This window comes from Rana temporaria, chromosome 4 (genome assembly GCF_905171775.1).
Source record: "Rana temporaria chromosome 4, aRanTem1.1, whole genome shotgun sequence".
Lineage (NCBI taxonomy): Eukaryota > Metazoa > Chordata > Amphibia > Anura > Ranidae > Rana > Rana temporaria.
The window spans coordinates 307,281,838-307,302,996 of NC_053492.1; the positions used below are offsets into that span (position 1 = coordinate 307,281,838).

The 21,159-nt window shown below is 44.2% G+C and overlaps 1 protein-coding gene across 1 annotated transcript in view; it reads right to left on the reverse strand.

Moving 5' to 3' along the window:
- The window catches only part of AIG1 (androgen induced 1), a 398,211-nt gene extending 382,510 nt beyond the window's left edge, over positions 1 to 15,701 (reverse strand). The window contains exon 1 of the mRNA XM_040350577.1: positions 15,372 to 15,701. Coding sequence (XP_040206511.1) covers positions 15,372 to 15,512 — 141 coding nt within the window. The 5' untranslated portion in view covers positions 15,513 to 15,701. The remainder of the gene's footprint in view (positions 1 to 15,371) is intronic.
- Positions 15,702 to 21,159: the final 5,458 nt, after the last annotated feature.

The following is a 21,159-nucleotide window of genomic DNA, read 5'->3' on the forward strand; positions in this document are numbered from 1 at the left end:
TTTCTTGCAGAGAAAACCGGGCGTGTGTACGAGGCTTTAGTGGTGACCTGAATGTACCTGGGTTTTAATTCTGGGCAGGTTCGACAAACATTACTAAAGTTAGGGTACCAAATGTAAAAAATAATAATAATAATTGTCTAATTTATAAGCTAATATTCAAAACATTGTCAAACAAATGGCACAGGGGTGCTGGGCACTGACCTGGGGAACATGTATTAATACAAAAAAAATAAAAAATATTCATACAGGAGTACCAATTTTAAAAATGTATATAATTATTAATAAACATGCTAAGTTCCTTAAAAAAAAAAACCTCCTCGGGGGTGACCTAAACCTGCTTGTAAAGTGGTGCATCTGTACCCCCGCCCCAAAAGAAAATTCTGTAACATGCCTTTTAGGTCAGGTATGGACTTTAAAGTGAAGCTCCAGTCTCCTGTGTAAAACTTTAGACCCCTTTCACACTGGGGCCCGAGTGTAAAAGCACTCGGGCTTGGGATTGCAGATGCAGCTTCTTTCAGCGCTTTTTTGAACGCTTTAGCGCCTGAAAAATGCCCCAGTTTGAAAGGGGTCTAAAAGACAGCAGCTACAAAAACTGTAGCTGCTGACTTTAAATAAACAGCCACCCACCTGTCCCACGATCCACCGATGGGCTCACTCCAGCCCCTCCCATAGTCTGTTCCCAGCGCTGGCATGTAAATCGTGAGAAACTTGTGCATATGCAGCGGGCACCCGGCTGTGCCCACTGCATATGCACAAGCCGCGCTGCACCTTGTGAATGGTCTCATAGTCTTCTGGGACCTGTCACATGTCCCATAAGGCTGCAGGGGTGGGTCCTTAAAGCAGAACTTCCCCCTTTGGGTGGAGCTCCGCTTTAAGCAAAATTAAAAATAAATCCACATCAGACTCTTATCAAACATGCACCCTCCTAAACCATATCAAGCCACATCCGCTTAACTTGGGGGGGCACCTTTGTGAACAAGTAGGGGTACTATGAACCCATTACCCATTTACAAAAGGAACAGTAGCTTCCAGATTCTGTTAAGCCCCTTGCCTGCAGACCCCCACAACTAATGGGCCAGGGCCACGGGGAAGTAACCCTTGTCCTCTGACATGGCGACAAGGTGCTTTGACATGGGTTCCCTCCTGAAAATCTACCTTCCCCTTCATGTTAGGGCATGTGGACAGGTAGGGTTTAAGAGGGGAGCTAAAAGCTCACCCCCTTTTCTGGCCGCATGCTCAACTAAGTGTCTGTCGTGGATATTTGGGGGAGACCTCATCATCCTTTTTTATTTGGGTGTGGTGTCCCCATTTAAAATCCATACCAGAACCAAAGCACCCATCAGCATCTTAACCACTTGCCGACCGCGCACCGCCGAAATACGTCCACAAGGTGGCTCTCCTAGGCGAGAGCACGTAATATGACTTCCTGTCTATTAGCCGCCACTAGGGGCGCGATCGCCGCCGGGCACACGCGATCGCTCGGTACAGAGCGGGGAACGGGAGCTGTGTGTGTAAACACACAGCTCTCGTTCCTGTCAGCAGGGGAAATGCTGATCTTCGGTTCATACAAGAGGATCAGTGTTTCCCCTAGTGAGGCCACCCCCCCCCCCCACAGTAAGAACACACCCAGGCATACTTAACCCCTTCCCCGCCCCCTAGTGTTAACCCCTTCACTGCCAGTGGCATTTTTATAGTAATCCAATGCATTTTTATAGCACTGATCGCTATAAAAATGCCAATGGTCCCAAAAATGTGTCAAAAATGTCCGAAGTGTCCGCCATAATGTCGCAATACCGAAAAAAAAATCGCTGATCGCCGCCATTACTAGTAAAAAAAAATATTAATAAAAATGCCATAAAAATACCCCCTATTTTGTAAACGCTATAACTTTTGCGCAAACCAATCAATAAACGCTTATTGCGATTTTTTTTTACGAAAAATATGTAGAAGAATACGTATCGGCCTAAACTGAGGAAAAAAAATGTTTTTTTATATATTTTTGGGGGATATTTATTACAGCAAAAAGTAAAAAATATTCATTTTTTTTCAAAATTGTCGTTCTATTTTTGTTTATAGCGCAAAAAATAAAAAACGCAGAGGTGATCAAATACCACCAAAAGAAAGCTCTATTTGTGGGAAAAAAAGGACGCCTATTTTGTTTGGGAGCCACGTCGCATGACCGCGCAATTGTCTGTTAAAGCGACGCAGTCCCGAATCGCAAAAAGTACTCTGGTCTTTGGGCAGCAATATGGTCCGGGGGGTAAGTGGTTAAACAACTATTAAAACCGTGAAGCTATCAACTATAATTGCAGTAGTAATATATGATGTTCAGCTCCTGGAAAACGGGTGTTTGAACCGAACCCTAAAGCAGAACTTCGCCCGACAGGAAGAAATTCTGCTTTAAGGTCTCCTCCCTCACTACTCTTTAACATTTGGCTTTGTTTATTCGTTTTTATATGGGGGGGGGGGGCCTGGTTTTGACAGGCGATCAAAACAGTAGTTATCCCCCCCTCCTTCAAGGAGACTGCGGAACTATTCACAATGCGCAGTTCCCACAGTTAAGATACTGGCACTGGGGACCAAAGATGGTCCCCGGCGCCCCCTCGGGTGAGCACAGTGCTGGATCCTGGGACAGGTGAAAGTCAATTTATTAAGTACAGTTTTTGTAGCTGCTGACTTTATATTTTCATGTGGTTGGAGCTCCTCTTTAAGCCCCCCTAATGCCAAGGAAATACTTTCCTGTCTGAATAAGCTCTAACATATCTATATGCCATTTTGGCAGTGAATTGCATAGGCACGTCACAAAAAAGATTGCGTGCCATAATTAAAAAAATAGTAGTGTACTGTATGAAATGAATTTACCTCTGACAAAGTCCATTACCACTCCTTATAAAGACTCACACTGAAGCATCCCAGAGTAACAACATCAGTAAACAACCACAGTGACAACAGCAATATAATAATAATGACAGTAATAATACCTAATATTATTATTAGAGAACACACTATGTTGTACTTAGTTCAGCTCTAGAATAGTTCTGGATCGTTGTTATATACAGATGGAGAGTTGTGACAGAAAACAAATACACATTTTAACTACAATCAACATATGACATGTTATGACATATTACTACTGCACCAGTCTAAACAATGCTGAAAACCAACGCAGTAATAACATGGAACTACTGTAGAAAAGTTTGTGATTACACTACACTTCTGTGTAGTTTGCTCATATACAGTAAATTGCCAACTTTAAAAAAAATTTACTTCAATTAATCATTTTATAATTTTCTGATCTGTTCACATTTCAGTGGGATCCACTTTATTGTTATAAAGAATTGTAAAAATAAGAATAAAAAAAAAAGAAAAAGGCAACTGTGCCCCCCACAAAAGCTTCCAGCTTGGCACAATAAGCACATGTAAAAAAAAAAAAAAAAAAAGTGCAGCGCTAAGTAATATCTGGAGTGAAGCCAAATATGTGGTGTTTGTATTCAAATCAGATGCTCCACTTAGGGAAAATGTAAGAATACATTAAACTGAATTAGTGTGAATATAAAATAGTGTACAAAAAAATTGTGATACCACAAGGTACCACCAGGGTGCTCACAATCAAGTGAGAATGGATATATTTCACAAATGAATGTGTCCAAATACCTGGAGGGTATGTGTATAAAACCCAAATATATATGAGTAAACCAAATATAATATAAAAATAAATATGAATAAAAAAAACTAAAAAAAAACTAGAAGTGATATCACAGGATAAGACCAAGGTGCTCACAATCAAGTGAAAATGGATGTGAACCACAGATAGGTATGTCCAAATACCTTGAAGGTATGTGGCCAAAATGACAGTGCTAATGAAGGTCACAAGTAGCAATATACATAAACCAGTCCGAAGAAACCAATAAATAGAAATCTGGTGATAAAGTCCCAATAAAGAAATAAACAGAGCAACGTTAAGGCAAACTGAAATTGCAAAAACGTATGAGATGAGTGCTCTCAACCGCAGGAATCAAATAGCTTCAATATTTAAGCAGGTAGTAGAAGCCTCATCAACGATCACTTTCACAGGATCCACAACAACATCCAACTGGTAAATATAGAAGATGGATACTCTTACCGGATGGAGAGGACACACTCGTCAGCGACGGTGTGTCAATCAGGCATGTACGAACTCCTGGAAACGATGGTGTCAGTGGGAGGCCGTTGAAACAGCAGACAATCAATCATCAGAAGCCGAGTGGATCCAGTGTGAATAAAATCCTCTGACTTTGGACTCTCCTCTCCAATGGGGGGTAAATTTCCCAATAATCTGAAAACTCGTTCCTTCCAGATTTTTGTGGTGATGTTCCAGATAGTGCTTGGGAAACGCTATGGCCTCCATATAATATGGAGGTCAAACCTTAAAGGGTCACTGTACAGACCGCCGCCGTTCCGGGTTATCCAGTCACCGCACGTACACACCGACCAGCCACCTGCACCGCGGGCCGCACAACTCCTCACAGCGGAGCGTGACATGAGCTGACATCCCACAGAGAGAGGGCTGTAAAAAACTGAAGACTATTGTTCTATATGTCCTTCTGAATAAGGGACGTTCTTCAAGAGGGGTCCAAAAATGTTCCTCCTTGTTTGTTTGGTAGAATGCAAGTATAGTTCCAAAAATATACTTGGTAAGAATCTCTCACCTATATTCATGAATTCACGTGACAAATTAAAATAAAACAAATCAGACAAACAAGACTCTCTGTTTTGTAGCTAGTATGCCAAATCTAATAAAGTTGAATGCAGGGTGAGATCCTTTCACAAACATGTAGAGCTATGTGCAGCGCAGTGGCTAAGTGGTAAACACTTCCACCTGCCAGCACCAGGGATTTTGGTTCAAATCTCAATCACAGCACTGCCTGCATTGGGTTCCTCCCACATTTCAAAGTGATGATGGTAAATAAATTGGCACTATTATGTGTATATATGAGTTGGAAGAAGACTACGAAAATTTGAAAATATTATCTATATCTGAAATGGGTTATCTTTGGTTTCAGTAAATGCCAGAGCATCTAGAGATTATAGAAAATGGATAACAGAATTTCAAATTTATATCCCCTGAGATTTTTAGGTTTACAACTTTGCAACACTCCTGCAACCTGAATGTCTCATTGATGTAATAGTCAAGAATCTCAAAGTCAACCTTACTAATACAGCTGCCGTTTACCTCTTATGTCTGTTAGAGCTTCAATACGTGCACTGAAAATGTTAAGACTTCCTTGCAAATCCATACAGAAAGACCCTCCATTGTTTCAGTGCATCACAGTCATGTCACAAATTGTACCCCCATAGAACAAGACCCATTCAAGTGAATAGCGCTGCTCCACAATTGTGAGGTAAAAGCAGGCAGTGAGCCTGTCAAAGGTTTTCTGAAGAACAATCCAAGTGCTGACTAAGGAAGAGCCAAACACCCCCCCCCCCCCAGTTTGGTTCGCACCAGAACTTGAACAGGCAAAAAATTTGTTTGAACACGTGAACACCGTTAAAGTCTATGGGATGCGAACATGAAAAATCAAGTGTTAATTGTAAAGGCTTATATGCATGGTATTGTCATAAAAAGTGTTTGGGGAACTGGGTCCTGCCCGGGGGGACATGTATCAATGCAATTTTTTCTGGAGCAGTGATTTTAATAATGCTTAAAGTGAAACAATAATAAATTCGTTTTTTTACCTGGGGGGGGTGTCTATAGTATGCCTGTAAAGTGGCGCATTTTTCCCGTGTTTAGAACAGTCCCTGCAGCAAAATGACATTTCTAAAGAAACACTTTGGGTCTGGTATAAAAATTAAGGGGAACCCCGAACCAAAATGTAAAAAAAAAAAAATTGTGTGGGGGTCCCCCCAAATTCCATACCAGGCCCTTCAGGTAGCAAAAGGATCTAAAGATAAATATATATGGGAAGGAATCAGGAACATAGAGAAACAGAAAAATGTGGTAATACGCTCCAGCAGACAAAGGGATGGTTGTCCTTGATAAGGGAGACTATGATGCAGAAATGCAACGCATCCTTAGTGACATAAGCACATACAAGAAACTTAAAAGAAATCCAACAAAAGAGTTAAAGATAGCATTACAGAATATGGTGAATGAAGCAGGTGATATTCTGAACATAAAGGAATCAAGGTACATGGTTCCTGATGCACCAATTATGCCAGTGCAAACAGGAGAAGTCAGGGACGAGCCAAAACCAGTACACAGGAAGGTAATCGTAGCACACTGCAGACAGGAACTTAAGCTAACAACACGGTTGAACAGCAAAGCAGACCTGCAGTGCAACAGTTAATATAGACTTCCTGGGATGGCCTGGGGTGGGGCCATACAGGAAGGAGAGGTGATAAAAAGGCAGCCAGAAGAGAGTCAGGCCTCTGATGGAGACATGAGAAGAAGGTAAGCTGCCAGACATTATTGCATATCAATGACACTTAGTTAGGGTTGCCACCTCATCCCTTTAAAAAGGAACACATCTGAATTACACAGATTCTGAGGCTAATTTAATGCAGATAAGGCACCAAGTGAGTTTAATTACCACCTTAATCAGCCACAGAACCTGTGTAATTAATATGTGTTCCTTTTTAAAGGGATGAGGTGGCAACCCTACTTAGTCTGTCTGAGGCTCTGGGGTTCCTGAGAACATCCAAGACATGGAGAACACCAGCATGGACTACCACCTTGTAGAGGTCAGCCACACAGTTATAGTTAGGGATCTGATTATGTTCACATTGGACTATAAAGTTGGAATCTCTTCGGCAATGTTGCATAAACTGTTCTGAGCCTGGTCTAAAAGTTATTAAAGGGGTGCATGTTGGTTTCTGGTGTATCAAAAGAACCAGGGTATGTAAAGCACAAAAGGGTATGAAGCAACACCACTACCAAGGGTTAACTCTGCAAGACAAGGTAGAGGAATGTAGTTGCTATGTGTAACCAATTACAGTTCAAAACACAAAGCAACCAGTGGCGGCTGGTGCTCAAAATTTTTGTGGGGGCGCAAACGAAAAAAAAAAATTGCAGCCTCACTGTGCCCATCACATGCAGCCACTGTGCCATCAAATGCAGCCACTGTGCCATCAATTGTCACCAATGTGCCATGCCATCAAACGCAGCCACTGTGCCATCAAATGTCACCACTGTGCCATGCAACACAGCAACTGTGCCATCAATTGTCACCACTGTGCCATGCAACACAGCAACTGTGCCATCAATTGTCACCACTGTGCCATGCCATCAAATGCAGTCACTGTGCCATCAATTGTCACCACTGTGCCATGCCATCAAACAGCAACTGTGCCATCAATTGTCACCACTGTGCCATGCCATCAAACGCAGCCACTGTGCCATCAATTGTCACCACTGTGCCATGCAACGCAGCAACTGTGCCATCAATTGTCACCACTGTGCCATGCCATCAAACACAGCAACTGTGCCATCAATTGTCACCACTGTGCCATGCCATCAAATGCAGTCACTGTGCCATCAATTGTCACCACTGTGCCATGCCATCAAATGCAGTCACTGTGCCATCAATTGTCACCACTGTGCCATGCCATAAAATGCAGTCACTGTGCCATCAATTGTCACCACTGTGCCATGCCATCAAACAGCAACTGTGCCATCAATTGTCACCACTGCGCCATGCAACACAGCAACTGTGACATCAATTTTCACCACTGTGCCATGCCATCAAACGCAGCTACTGTGCCATCAAACGCAGCCACTGTGCCATCAATTGTCACCACTGTGCCATGCCATCAAACGCAGCTACTGTGCCATCAAACGCAGCCACTGTGCCATCAATTGTCACCACTGTGCCATGCCATCAAACGCAGTCACTGTGCCATGCCATCAAATGCAGCCACTGTTCCATCAATTGTCACCACTGTGCCATGCCATCAAACGCAGCCACTGTGCCCCTCAATTGTTGCCACTGTGCCAATTGTCACCACTGTGCCCTTTAATTGTCACCACTGTGCCCCATGATGCCACTGTGCCCATTGTCACCACTGTGCCCCATGATGCCACTGTGCCCATTGTCACCACTGTGCCCCATGATGCCACTGTGCCCATTGTCACCACTGTGCCCCATGATGCCACTGTGCCCATTGTCACTCACCACTGTGCCCCATGATGCCACTGTGCCAATTGTCACCTCTGTGCCCTTTGTCACCACTGTGCCCCATGATGCCACTGTGCCAATTGTCACCTCTGTGCCCTTTGTCACCACTGTGCCCCATGATGCCACTGTGCCAATTGTCACCTCTGTGCCCTTTGTCACCACTGTGCCCCATGATGTCACTGTGCCCCTTTCCCTGTAAAAAGCACTTACCTGAGGATTCCATGTCCTCCCTCGATGTCTTCTGCCGCTGTGGTGAATCTTCAGCCAATCAGGTTCCTGATAACCAGAATCCGGGAACCTGATTGGCTGAAACGGCCATTTGTCCTATGCAAGGAGCGCAGATTGCCTGCGCTCTGAGTATAGACATCTGAGAGCCGGAGAAAAGCCTATCAGAGCCGCTGGCTTTGATAGGCAGTTCCCCTCAGCCAACCAGCTGCCGCTATTCGGGTAACACGTCCGGTTATATGAATAGACCAGGCAGCTTGCAACCAACCAATAACATACATTCGTGCATTTATGCACGAATGTGTGTTATTTGCGAGAGGGGGTGGCGCTGCTGCGCCCTCTATAGACGGCCGCCAGAACTGCGGCTAAAATGTCAAAATTACATTTTAGCCGAATAAAAGTTCTTAAAGGGCCCGTTTTTTTTTTTTTTTTGTGTGTGACTGTGGGAAGGGGGGCGGCGCCCGTGCGTCCCTATGGACGGGCCGCCGCTGAAAGCAACCATTCATTAGGTGCGGTACCTGCAGAAGGTGACAGGTGCTCTGGTAGCGAGGGGGCAATGTATGGCTCCCTCCTTAGCAGTCAGTATCCTGTAGCAAATGGATCTGAACCTACATTATGCAGATCTATGGCACTATCGAGAAGAAAGGAGTTTACAGGTTAAGGCATGAGGTCCACGCTAGGTGCACAGCAGGACCCCATTCTGTTACTGGGAGTAAGGTAACAGAGGTACGCTGGACTGGGTGCTCAGCACGTCCATTCTAATACAACATCCACCAAATTACAGTGTGTAGTGACATGGGGCAAGACACTTCACAGAAGAACTCTGTATGTTTCTGTATGTTTTACTACTGCACACAAGTTTATCTCTAAGTCAGAGAACTGCCTTAAACTGTTACTAAACCCAGAAGCTGCATTCACTATATCTGGTCTCACAAAGTACACAGAACATGGAAATGCAATTATTTTTGTAAATATAAACTAATAAATACCTTTGCTCATCAGCATTATATAGCAGCCTTGTGACTTCTATCAGTTCCTAGTAAAGCTTGTAGGAGGAGTTTTTATTCTCCCCTGATCCTCTGTCTGGACATGTCTGGACAGTGCTGATTGGCCCTGTACTGATCACATGCACTCTCTTAAGAAAAAAAAACGAAAAAACTTTCTAGCAATACACACCAAACTGAGCATGTGCAGCCTGTCCCCTGGCTCTGTAAATATCAGGTTATTTTTTGGAGACCGTGGAAGAAAAGGAAGATCAGAGAGACAGGATCAAACAGCCTTTATATACAATGTAAAGCATTAAAGCGGGGTTCACCCTAAAAAAAAAAAAATCTACCATGCCATCCAGCATACTAGCGCGAGCTACAGTATGCCTTTATTTTATTTGTTTGCGCCGTACTCAGTTTAATCCCTTAGTTACGTTTCAGACTCCCCGCGGGGAGTAGGCAGGGAACATGATTGACGGCCGGCTATGGCGCGTCATGCTTCCCGAAAATAGCCGAAATAGGACTTGGCTCTTCACGGCGCCTGCGCAGTCAGCTCCTAGTCTGTGCGCAGGCGCCGTGAAGAGTTGAGTCCTACTCCGGCTATTTTCGGGAAGCGTGACGCGCCATAGCCGGCCATCAATCATGTTCCCCTCTGCATAGGAACGCCTACTCCCCGCGGGGAGTCTGAAACTTAACTAAGGGATTAAACTGTGAGTACGGCGCAAAAAAATAAATAAAGGCATACTGTAGCTCACGCTAGTATGCTGGATGGCATGGTAGAAACTTGTTTTTTAGGGTGAACCTCTGCTTTAACCCATTAAGTTTCACAGTGAGTATAACAAGCATGCTTTACTGCATATGCAGACTGATTTTGCCCACATATTGTCAAAAGAGCATATTTCTTGTACATACAGTATAGTGTAACAATTTTTTGTTATCCCCTGCATATTTTAGTATTGCACGTTTCAATTGCCTGTTTCTTGCCCACATAACATCAAAATTGCCTGTTGCTACAGTTGTTATGACTGATTTGTTGCCCACATATTTTAATTGCTCATTATTTTACTATAATTGAATCCATTATAGGTTCTCTACTATAAAACAATGCTGCTATTATCCTTATGTTTCACCACATTACACCTTATATGTACCACTAGTAAACCTAATTTGTTCTGGAATGCTATTCACTGATTGGTTGCGACATGTTGCCACAGAGCTTGATGAGCAACGTGGAAAGATTTGCTTAAGGGTAGATTTTTTGTTAAGCGATTTTCTCAGCATGATGAAATTGAAAAAGCTAATTTCAAATACATTTTGCAGAAATCACTCCTCTTATCCTTATTTCTTAGCTTCTCTGATTTTATTAAACTAAAACCTGGTTGCTAGTATCACCGTTTGCACATCTCTATTGCTCATTGCACTGCTTATTGAATATTTGCTTGGCCATAGGACCCAAAATTAAAGTGTATCTAAGTTGAAAATATGTACTAATTTCCTCATGTTTGTAAACATTTACTTCTTGAATTCTGGGACACATATTCACTGTTTTCACTGAGTTGGAACTACTGTGTCACACATTTCACTGAGACTGCCTTGTGAACTATAGAGGTGCTGACGAGTTTCAGGAGATGGAGTCAGTACAGGAATGACTGCTTACAGGCAGTAAGGCACCATGGAATATGGAGTCCTTAGAAATTGAATGGAAATAACAGAGGAGAAGCTCCAAAGCATGCAGGGACTCCAGGAAGTCATGGAAAGAGATGGTCAGCAGCAGGGGCGGACTGACCATTTAGGAACTCGGGTACTGCCCGAGGGCCTCATGCCACTAGGGCAGTGTTTCTCAATTCCAGTCCTCAGGCCCCCCCAACAGGTCAGGTTTTCAGGATTTCCCTCAGATGAAAAGGCTGTGGTGATTACTAAGGCAGTGAAACTGATCAAATCACCTGTGCAAAATAATGGAAATCCTGACCTGTTGGGGGGGCCTGAGGACTGGAATTGAGAAACACTGCACTAGGGGGCCCCATCAGGGTTGCCAGCCTCAGTAAAACCAGGGACAGTATGTAAAAATCCCAAGATTATAGCTGCCCCACCTCTCCAGTACCCTTTCAGTGTGTGTATGTATACTGTGTATGTATACTGTGTGTGTATACTGTGTGTGTGTATATTGTGTGTTAGTGTGTGTATACTGTGTATGTATACTGTGTGTGTATACTGTGTGTGTATATTGTGTGGCTGTGTGTGTATACTGTGTATGTATACTGTTTGTGTGTGTGTGTATACTGTGTGGCCCCATAATCTATTGCCTGGGGCCCCATAATCTCCAATTGCCTGGGGGCCCCATAATCTCCCATTGCCCGGGGGCCCAATAATCTCCTATTGCCCGGGGGCCCCATGAGTTGTCAGTCTGCCCTTGGCCAGCAGACATGCAGAAGTCACAGTGTGAAAAGGAACTATTCAAGTAAGCTTATACTGGATTATCATATATAAATAGTGTTTGAGTAGCACCCTCTTAGCTAGGTTGCTAACAGTTGAGGCAAATTTCGATTTTGGCTCCCTTGTAGCAGTGGATCAAAGTTCAACTGCTTTTAGCTGTTCTGGGTTCTGCTGGTGGCAGGCTCAGCTACTTTCTCCTGATTTCTGGTAGGTTCCAGAATTTAGTGGATGGAAGAGGCAGACCCTCCTTTATATTCATACCACCTCAGCCAATCCTTAGCAGGAGGAATGGCCAGTAGTGGACTAAGGTGTGTATAAATAGGGCTGGGCCTGGAACAGCGTGGTCCTTGTGCTCTGTGTCACATAACTGAATTTTAAAAGAGGCCATCTGAGTCCCAGCTCCAGTTAGAGCTAGGGGACCCATGTCCAAAGTTCTTGGGAGCAGTTGCCGGAAGTCCACAGAAGATTTGATCTGGATGCAGACAGTGCAGGAGCTGCCTGGTACTGCAGGAACGTACCCAGGGCACAGTGAGCACAAGCCTAAAAATATCCTAGAGACTGTCTTTCCTAGCTTTTGGAAAAGCTGATTCAAGTTTACTGGTGCAGGTTTTACTTTTACAATGGAGTCCTCTGAGCTGTAGTCCACTAATCACTAGCTTCAAGAGGGTGGCTGCACCCTGGAGAGACAGTACAGTAGAAGTGTCCTCCGTTATCTTTTCTGCTAAGCTTTGAGTATCCCAAGGTTTACCCTGCACCCTACCCAAGTTAAATTAGTATTAAACTGAGAAAAAACAGGTCCTTTCTGTTTCTTGAGTTTAGAGACTGCTGCTGTGTGCCTGGCTGCCATGCGCCTCACAAGGAATGGAGCCTGGGATAAATCAGCCAGCCTAGTCTGGGGTTTGTGATACGTTTGTATTGCTTTTACAATGGTATGAAATAAAAGCCTATGCTGTGAGCACAGAACTCCTTTAAATACTTGCCAACCGATGGCTACAGCGCAGTTGTCAAGTTCTGGGAGGGCATTTATTGACAACCTCCCAGAACTGCGCCCCCTGCGTACCCGCTGTGGTGAACACCCGGTGGGCTTTGTGATTGCTGTGTGCTTCAGACAAAGCTGACCACAGATCGGGGTAAAGGATCAATTACAGAGGCCCTTTACCACGTGATCAGCTGTGTCCAATCACAGCTGATCATGATGTAAACACACTGCCACATGCCGGTTATCAACACGCTGTCACAGCGTGAAGGGAGAACAGCTGGTAACTGGCTTGTATGAAAGGGGACATCTGCACTGATAATCAGGGCACTGATTATTAGTGAAGCCCCAACAGTGCCCGTCAGTGTTGCTAATCAGTGTCCATCCGTGCCATCTAACAGTGCCTCTTTATCAGTGCCACCTATCAGTACCCATCAGTGCTGTGTATTAGTGCAGCCTCATCAGTGCCTATGTATCAGTTCCCACCAGTGCCACCTCAACAGTGCCCATCAGTGCAGCCTATCAGTGCCCATCAGTGTTGCCTATTAGTGTCTATCAGTGCAGCCTCATCAGCGCCCATCAGTGAACTATAAAAAACTTTCTTTGTCCAAATTTTTGGTCTTTTTTCTTTTGTTTAGCAAAAAATAAAAAACCCAGTGGTGATTATACCACCAAAAGAAGGCTCTATTTGTGTGAAAAAAAAAAATGATAAACGTTTCATATGGGTAAAGTGTTGCATAACTGCGCAATTGTCATTCAAAGTGTGACAGAGCTGTAAGCTGAAAATTGGCATGGGCAGGAAGGTGGGAAATAGTGCCCAGTAGGCAAGCGGTTAAACAAAGTTCATGAAGTACATCACACCGCTGTCATATCATGTACACTGTTAACATGATCATTCTTAAAGGGGAGTTCCAGCCAATTTGTATGTTTATTAAAAGTCAGCAGCTACAAAAAGTAGTTTTGTAGCTGCTGGCTTTTAATAAACAGACACTTACCTGCTCCAGCGCTCCAGCGACGCGCCGGCCGGGGCTCCGCTCCTCTCCCCCCCTCCCCAGCCGGCGTCTTCATTCTCAGTGTGGGCACCCGGCCGTGACAGCTTTCGGCTTAACGGCCGGGCACCCACTGCGCATGCGCGAGCGGCGCGGCCCGGCGCTGCGCCGTGTAATTGGCCAGGAGATCGCCTAGGACCTGTGACGTGTCCTAGGCGATCGCCTACAGCAGCCCCTTCCTGTAGGCGATTAAGCTTAGTCGCCTACAGGAAGGAGGAAGTGGGACAGGAAGTCCCACTCTTCCTGAAGCCCCCACCCCCCCCCAAAAAAATTACATGCCAAATGTGGCATGTAAGGGGGTGAGGAGTGGGTTAAGAGGAAGTTCCAAATTTGAGTGGAACTCCTCTTTAAGGATGGTGCTAACCAGTCACATGACACATATTTAGGGGTGCTGTCCACCCCCACTCCTTTCTTATCCAACACATCCACTGTGGCATAACTGTAGCAGCAGAAATATAAATATACGTTTTGCTTAGATCAGCGTTCTTCTTTAAAATGGTCATACCTGTATGTAACAATTCACTAATGCAATAATGTATCATTTAGATACGTATTTTTCATTTTTTTTTGTCATATTTATTTTAATAAGGGCAGCTTTATTTAGATATTTTTTTTATGTTTTGTAACAAGTTCTGTGTTTTGATGCAGAACAAAAAAAAGTAGTAGTAAATGTACTTTGGAAACTGAACTGGGTGACTGAAGACTAGTATGGTCATCTGTGGGCTCCTGTCACCTCTGATGTCTGAGGATTGCTATCCCTAGATTTCTGTTTTTAAAGCTTTTACAGTCATTATAAGGCTGGGTTCACACTACGGTTTTCCCGTCCGTCAGCCGCATACGATTTCAGTATTGAAAACGTACGGGCCCGGACGGGAAAACGTATAGATAGAGAATGCATTGCAAATCGTATGCACTCGGATGCATCCGGGTGCGTACGATTTGCTGGCAAAACGTTTTTTAAACGTACCCAAAACCGCGTTCAACCACGGTTTTGCGGTCGTTTTTAAAACAGTATGGCAACCGCATACGTTTTCCTTTAACATTAATGTCAATGGAAAACGCACATGTGTGCGGTTCCATACGTTCCCGTCCGTTTCAGCCGCATACGTTTTTTCATATAAATCGTATGCGGCTGACGGACGGGAAAACCGTAGTGTGAACCCAGCCTAACAGTCATTTTTTTATATTTTGTAACAAAAACATCATTTACTATGTTTCTTAGTAGTGATTGTTATTGCATTCATTTTTACATATATCCACAAACCTTATACTCCGTTATCTTTATATTGTTTACTATATAATGTGACTATAATGTGACTCTTTACAAGTCTCTTATGCATTTGCACCAGCTTTTAAAACATAAGGCAGGGTTAATGCAACACAAAGTAGATGTAAAGCTTTCAACATCATCTTCACATCATGAAAGCATTGTTTTACGTCATCAGCATTCTCATTTCAATATATGAATAAAGCAAATGTATACTATAATAACATTGCATGTCTTTGTAATAAGCATGTGCTGAACCAGCTACACAATATCCTGACTCACCAGGTCAATGAAGGTGAGAAATTTCCAGCTGCCCCCATAGGTCTGGTGTGCAGGCATCTCTACGGCCTTGTAGTGGCACAGCACGGACAGGTAGGAGAGGAGGATGGCAGCCCGCAACACCTGGCAGGGGATAAGCGCCATAGCGGCTCGCTCGGTACACCGGAGGTCAGCACCACTGAATGGGCCGCACACCCCTCCCCTTCTCCCCCTGGCTCTCTGTATTGTGGATGTCACTTCTTATTTTACTACCTCCCTCATTTGGAGTCTGGGGAATGGAATAGATGGGAGGGGGGAAAGGAGACACATGGCTAACACTAAGCATCACACTCCAGCCCAGAGGAGAGAGCGAGATACAGGGGAGGGAGCAGTTGCCATAGAAACCGTGCTGATGTTGTATGAGACTGCGCATCCCCAGAATACCTTTAGATGTGCTCTGCTGCTCGCTCATCCCTACTGGCCACTGTGTGGTGCAGACTACTGCTGTGTAAACTGTCACTGCTAAATTGTTTCTGCAAGTTTCTCAGTGCAGTCACCATAGCAAGGTTACCACTACTCTACCCATTATGCTCAATTCACAAAGCCAACACACCAGGATAAGGATCTCTTTTTTTTAAAGAATAAAATGATAGTTATTTTCAGTTGAGTTAAATGAGATTTTAAAATTAATTCCAAATGGCCATAGCAAGCAAAAAATAATTTTTGTACGTTGATAGGCAGGAATTATAATGGATGTAGAAAAAATAAAAACATGTTTGATAATTAAAATATAAAAAAATACATGAAAATACAAGAGTTTGAGCTATAAAACTTATACCGCATACACACGGTCGTTTTTCAGCATGAAAAAAAACAACAGGGGGGTGGATTCAAGAAGCAATTGCGCCTGTGTAACCATAGGTTACACAGCGCAATTGCTTACTTGCCCCGGCGTAACGAGTGCTCCTGATTCAGGAACCTCGTTACGCCGACTGCAGCCTAAGATCTGCGCGGCATAAGGCTCTTATGCCCGCATATCTTAGGCTGCATTCTTGCGATGGCCGCTAGGTGGCGATCCCGTTGTGCTCAGCAAATTGCATACTAACACCGATTCACAACGTTGCCCGAGCCCTGGGTACGCAATTTACGTGGTTTCCGTATGGCGGTTTTTGCGTAAGGCTGCCCCTGCTATTAGCAGGGGCAGCCAATGTTACGTATACCTGTCGTTCTTGCGTCGCAAAATTTGAATTTGACGTACTTTGCATAAGTGATTCGTGAATGGCGCTGGACGCCATTCACGTTCACTTTGAAGCAAATGACGTCCTTGCGACGTCATTTGCCGCAATGCACGTCGGGAAAGTTTCCCGACGGAGCATGCGCTCTACGATCGGCGTGGGAACACGCCTAATTTAAATGATTCCCGCCCCCTACGGGATCATTTAAATTGCGCGAGCTTGCGCCGGGCATTTTGACGGAGCGCCCGCGCAATTTACGGAGCTTCTGCTCCGTGAATCGAGGGCAGCTCAAAAAAATTGCAGGGGCGCAGGGCAACGATTTTGCCCTGCGCCCCTGCAATTTTTTTGAGCTGCCCTCGATTCACGGAGCAGAAGCTCCGTAAATTGCGCGGGCGCTCCGTCAAAATGCCCGGCGCAAGCTCGCGCAATTTAAATGATCCCGTAGGGGGCGGGAATCATTTAAATTAGGCGTGTTCCCACGCCGATCGTAGAGCGCATGCTCCGTAATAAATGTGCAAATCTAGCTGAATCCGGGCCAGGCTAGATTCAGGTAGCCGGGCGCATTGTTACGGCAGCGTATCGTATCGTATTTACGCTACGCCGCCGTAAATCAGAGAGGCAAGTGCTGTATTCACAAAGCACTTGCCTCCTAAGTTACGGCGGCGTAGCGTAAATGGGGCCGGCGTAAGCGTGCCTAATTCAAATGAGTATGAGGGGGCGTGTTTTATGTAAATGGGTGGTGACCCGACGTGATTGACGTTTTTTACGAACGGCGCATGCGCCGTACGTGTACATATCCCAGTGTGCATTGCTCCAAAGTACGCCGCAAGGACTTATTGGTTTCGACGTGAACGTAAATTACGTCCAGCCCTATTCGCAAACGACTAACGACGTAAAAAATTTAAAATTCGACGTGGGAACGACGTTTATACTTAACATTGCGTACGCCTCATAGAAGCAGGAGCAACGTTACGCCGGAAAAGCCTTACGCAAACGACGTAAAAAAATTCCGCCGGGGGCACATACTTTTGTGAATCGGCGTATCTAGGTCATTTGCATATTTTACGCCGAAAACGACGGAAGCGCCACCTAGCGGCCAGCGTAAATATGCACCTTAAGATACGACGGTGTAAGAGACTTACGCCAGTCGGATCTTAGGCCAATTTCGGCGTATCTTGCTTTCTGAATACAGAATGAAGATACGCCGGCGCAGCTTTGAATTTACGCGGCGTATCTATAGATACGCCAGCATAAATCAATGCTGAATCTAGCCCAACGTTTTTAAAAACATCAATTAAAATCATCTTGTGTGGGCTTCACATCATTTTTCGGCTTCTGAATGTCGTTTTTCGGGCTGTAAAAAATGATTGTGTGTGGGCTAAAACAACGTTTTAAACCCACGCATGCCCTACCATTCATAATAGAGTAAGCACATTCATCATGCTGTAACAGACAAAAAAGCGCGAATCGTCTTTTACTAACACGGAATCAGCTAAAAGCAGCCCAAAGGCGAATAGAACTTCCCCTTCAGAGTGCCGTCGTACGTGTTATACGTCACCGCGCTTTGTTGATCATTTTTCAAAAACGATAGTGTGTGGGCAACATCGTTTTTAATGATGAAGTTGGAAAAACTTAGTTTTTTGGACATGCTGAAAAACGTCGTTTTTTTCCATGCCCAAAAACGACCGTGTGTACGTGGCATTACTCTTCAGGTCTTACATACACATCCAAAGCAGGTATAGAGGCACTCACAGGTGTTGCAGTGGAGATAAATCATAGCAACAGCAATATAGTGTCAAGTTTAGACGGAGCTCACTCTATCTTTTTCAAGACTGAGCTTTGTCATGCAGACATATGGTACTTCTGTACCTGTTACCATAGGCGTGCGCACAGGGTGTGCCAGGTGTGCCCAGGCACACCCTTATCACCCTGTACAGCACAGATTTCCCCTACTGCCCTGGGCACCCCCCACAGTGCTTCCAGCTTTCCTCCTCTCCCACCGGCTGCTGCTGCATGCACACAGAGGGGGAAGTTTTAGGATGAGTGGGGAAGGGGCCAGTAAATATGTGATTTACTGGCACCTTCCCTTTTTGAGAGAACGCAGTGAGTGATTTGTACCCTGTGTTTTGAGCATCGGGTGCACACCCTAATCTAATAGACTGTGCACACCTATGCTTGTTACTATTTCTTTGTGGGTGAGCACATGGGTATTTACCTCACACTTTATTTACTAAAGGCAAATCCACTTTGCACTACAAGTGCAAACTACAAGTGCAAAGTGCACTTGAAATTGCACTGAAAGTGCACTTGGAAGTGCAGTTGCTGTAAATCTGAGGGGTAGATCTGAAATGAGGGGAAGCTCTGCTGATTGTATCATCCAATCATGTGCAAGCAAAAAATGCTGTTTTTTTTATTTTTCTTGCATGTCCCCCTCAGATTTACAGCGACTGCACTTCCAAGTGTACTTTTAGTGCAATTTCAAGTGCACTTTGCACTTGTAGTTTGCACTGGTAGTGCAAAGTGAATTTACCTTTCGTAAATAACCCCCATAGACTACCCTTGGGAGCACATACTGTAAATTGCTTCTATAGTAAGTGCTGACACAAGTAGATAATTTTTTTTTTTTTTTATATTAACATGAAGATTAAGATTAGGGATGAGCCCGATGTTCAAGTCAAATGTAAGTTTGCCGAATAGTGAACATTATGGGGCGTTCAAGACAAATTCGAGCGTTGCGGAACGGCCCCATAATGCACTGCGAGATCACAGTGCATTGACGTCTAATGATTGGCCAAAGCATGCACCTGACCTGTCTGATGCTTTGGCTAATCACAGCACGCTCTGCTATGAGAGACATAATTGGTCAAAGGCTGGGTGCCTTTGGCCAATCATGGCTCAGGGGGCTAAGTCCACTCCCCACATTATATAAATCTGCTTACACAGCGACTGTATAGTGTTATAATAACGTGGAGGAGATTGAGAGAACGTTAGCTAGAGGCAGGTTAGTTAGTGGCATGCAGGCAGTTTATATATATATATATATATATATATATATATATATATATATATATATATATATATATATATATATTCATACATATAGATAGATAGTGCAGTCAGTGTAGAATATATATACAGTGAAGTCAGTGTATTGAAGTGGTTAAGGGGAACCCTATGACAGAATTAAGAAAAAAACAGCATGGGTTCCCTCAACCAGGTTTCAGTGCTTTTGGCAGTGTGGAATGGAATTCCATCGGAGTAAAAGAGAACATGTTCTCTATCTAAACTCCGACGGAATTCCTCTGAATTTCCGATGAAAAAAGTCCGATTCCGATCGTGTGTATGGGGCATTAGCCATAATCATCACAGTTATGACAAATCACGGCTTGAAATATCTTGCTTTGCATGTAATGAGTCTATCTCATATAATAGTTTTAACCTTTTAAGTTACATCAGTGAAATACATGAACTTTTGCACAATATTCTTTCCATACTCAGCCATCCTATCCTTACTCAGCCATCCCATCCATACTCAGCCATGTCATCCATACTCAGCCATTCAGCCATGTCATCCATACTCAGCCATGTCATCCATACTCAGCCATGTCATCCATACTCAGCCATGTCATCCATACTCAGCCATCCATCCATACTCAGCCATGCCATCCATACATACTCAGCCATGCCATCCATACTCATCCATCCATCAATGCTTAGCAATGCCATCCATACTCATCCATCCATCAATGCTTAGCAATGCCATCCATACTCATTCATCCATCCATGCTCAGCCATGCCATCAATGCTCAGCCATCCATCCATGCTCAGGCATCCCATCCATACCTAACCATGCCATCCATACTTTTCTATCCATCCATGCTATCCATACTTAGCCATGCCATCCATACTCATCCATACTCAGCCATCCCCATCCATGCTCTGCCATCCCCATCCATGCTCTGCCATCCCCATCCATGATCAGCCACCCTCATCCATGGCTCATGCATCCCCATCTGCGGCTCATCCATCCACATTCATGGCTCAGCCATCCCTATCCACGGCTCATCCATCCCCAACCAAAGTTCATCCATGCCTCATCCATGCCACATCTTATCTCATCTGTGCCACATCCGTGCCACTACAGTGCCTCACAAAAGTGTAATAGGTAGTCAAATTAGATTTGAAATGTATGCCCCTAGAACACCTGATGGTGCTCCCTGCATGTTGGGACTCTGTATGTGGCCAGGCTGTGTAAAAGTCTCACGCATGTGGTATTGTTATACTCGAGAGCAGTAGCAGAATATATTTTGGGGTGTAATTTTGCCTATGTACATGCTATGTTTTAGAAGTATTGTATAAATGGACAACATTGTGTAAAAAAAAATGCGTTTTCATTTTCTTTCCACATTTTCAAAAAAAAAAAGGGGGAAAAAATGTCAAAATTGACATGCTGTGTAAAAGTCTCACACATGTGGTATTGCCATACTCAGGAGGATCAGTAGAATGTGTTTTGGGGTGTAATTTGTGTGAGAAAACCAGGAAGAAAGCCTCGCATTACGGTGTTGAGTTACAGACAG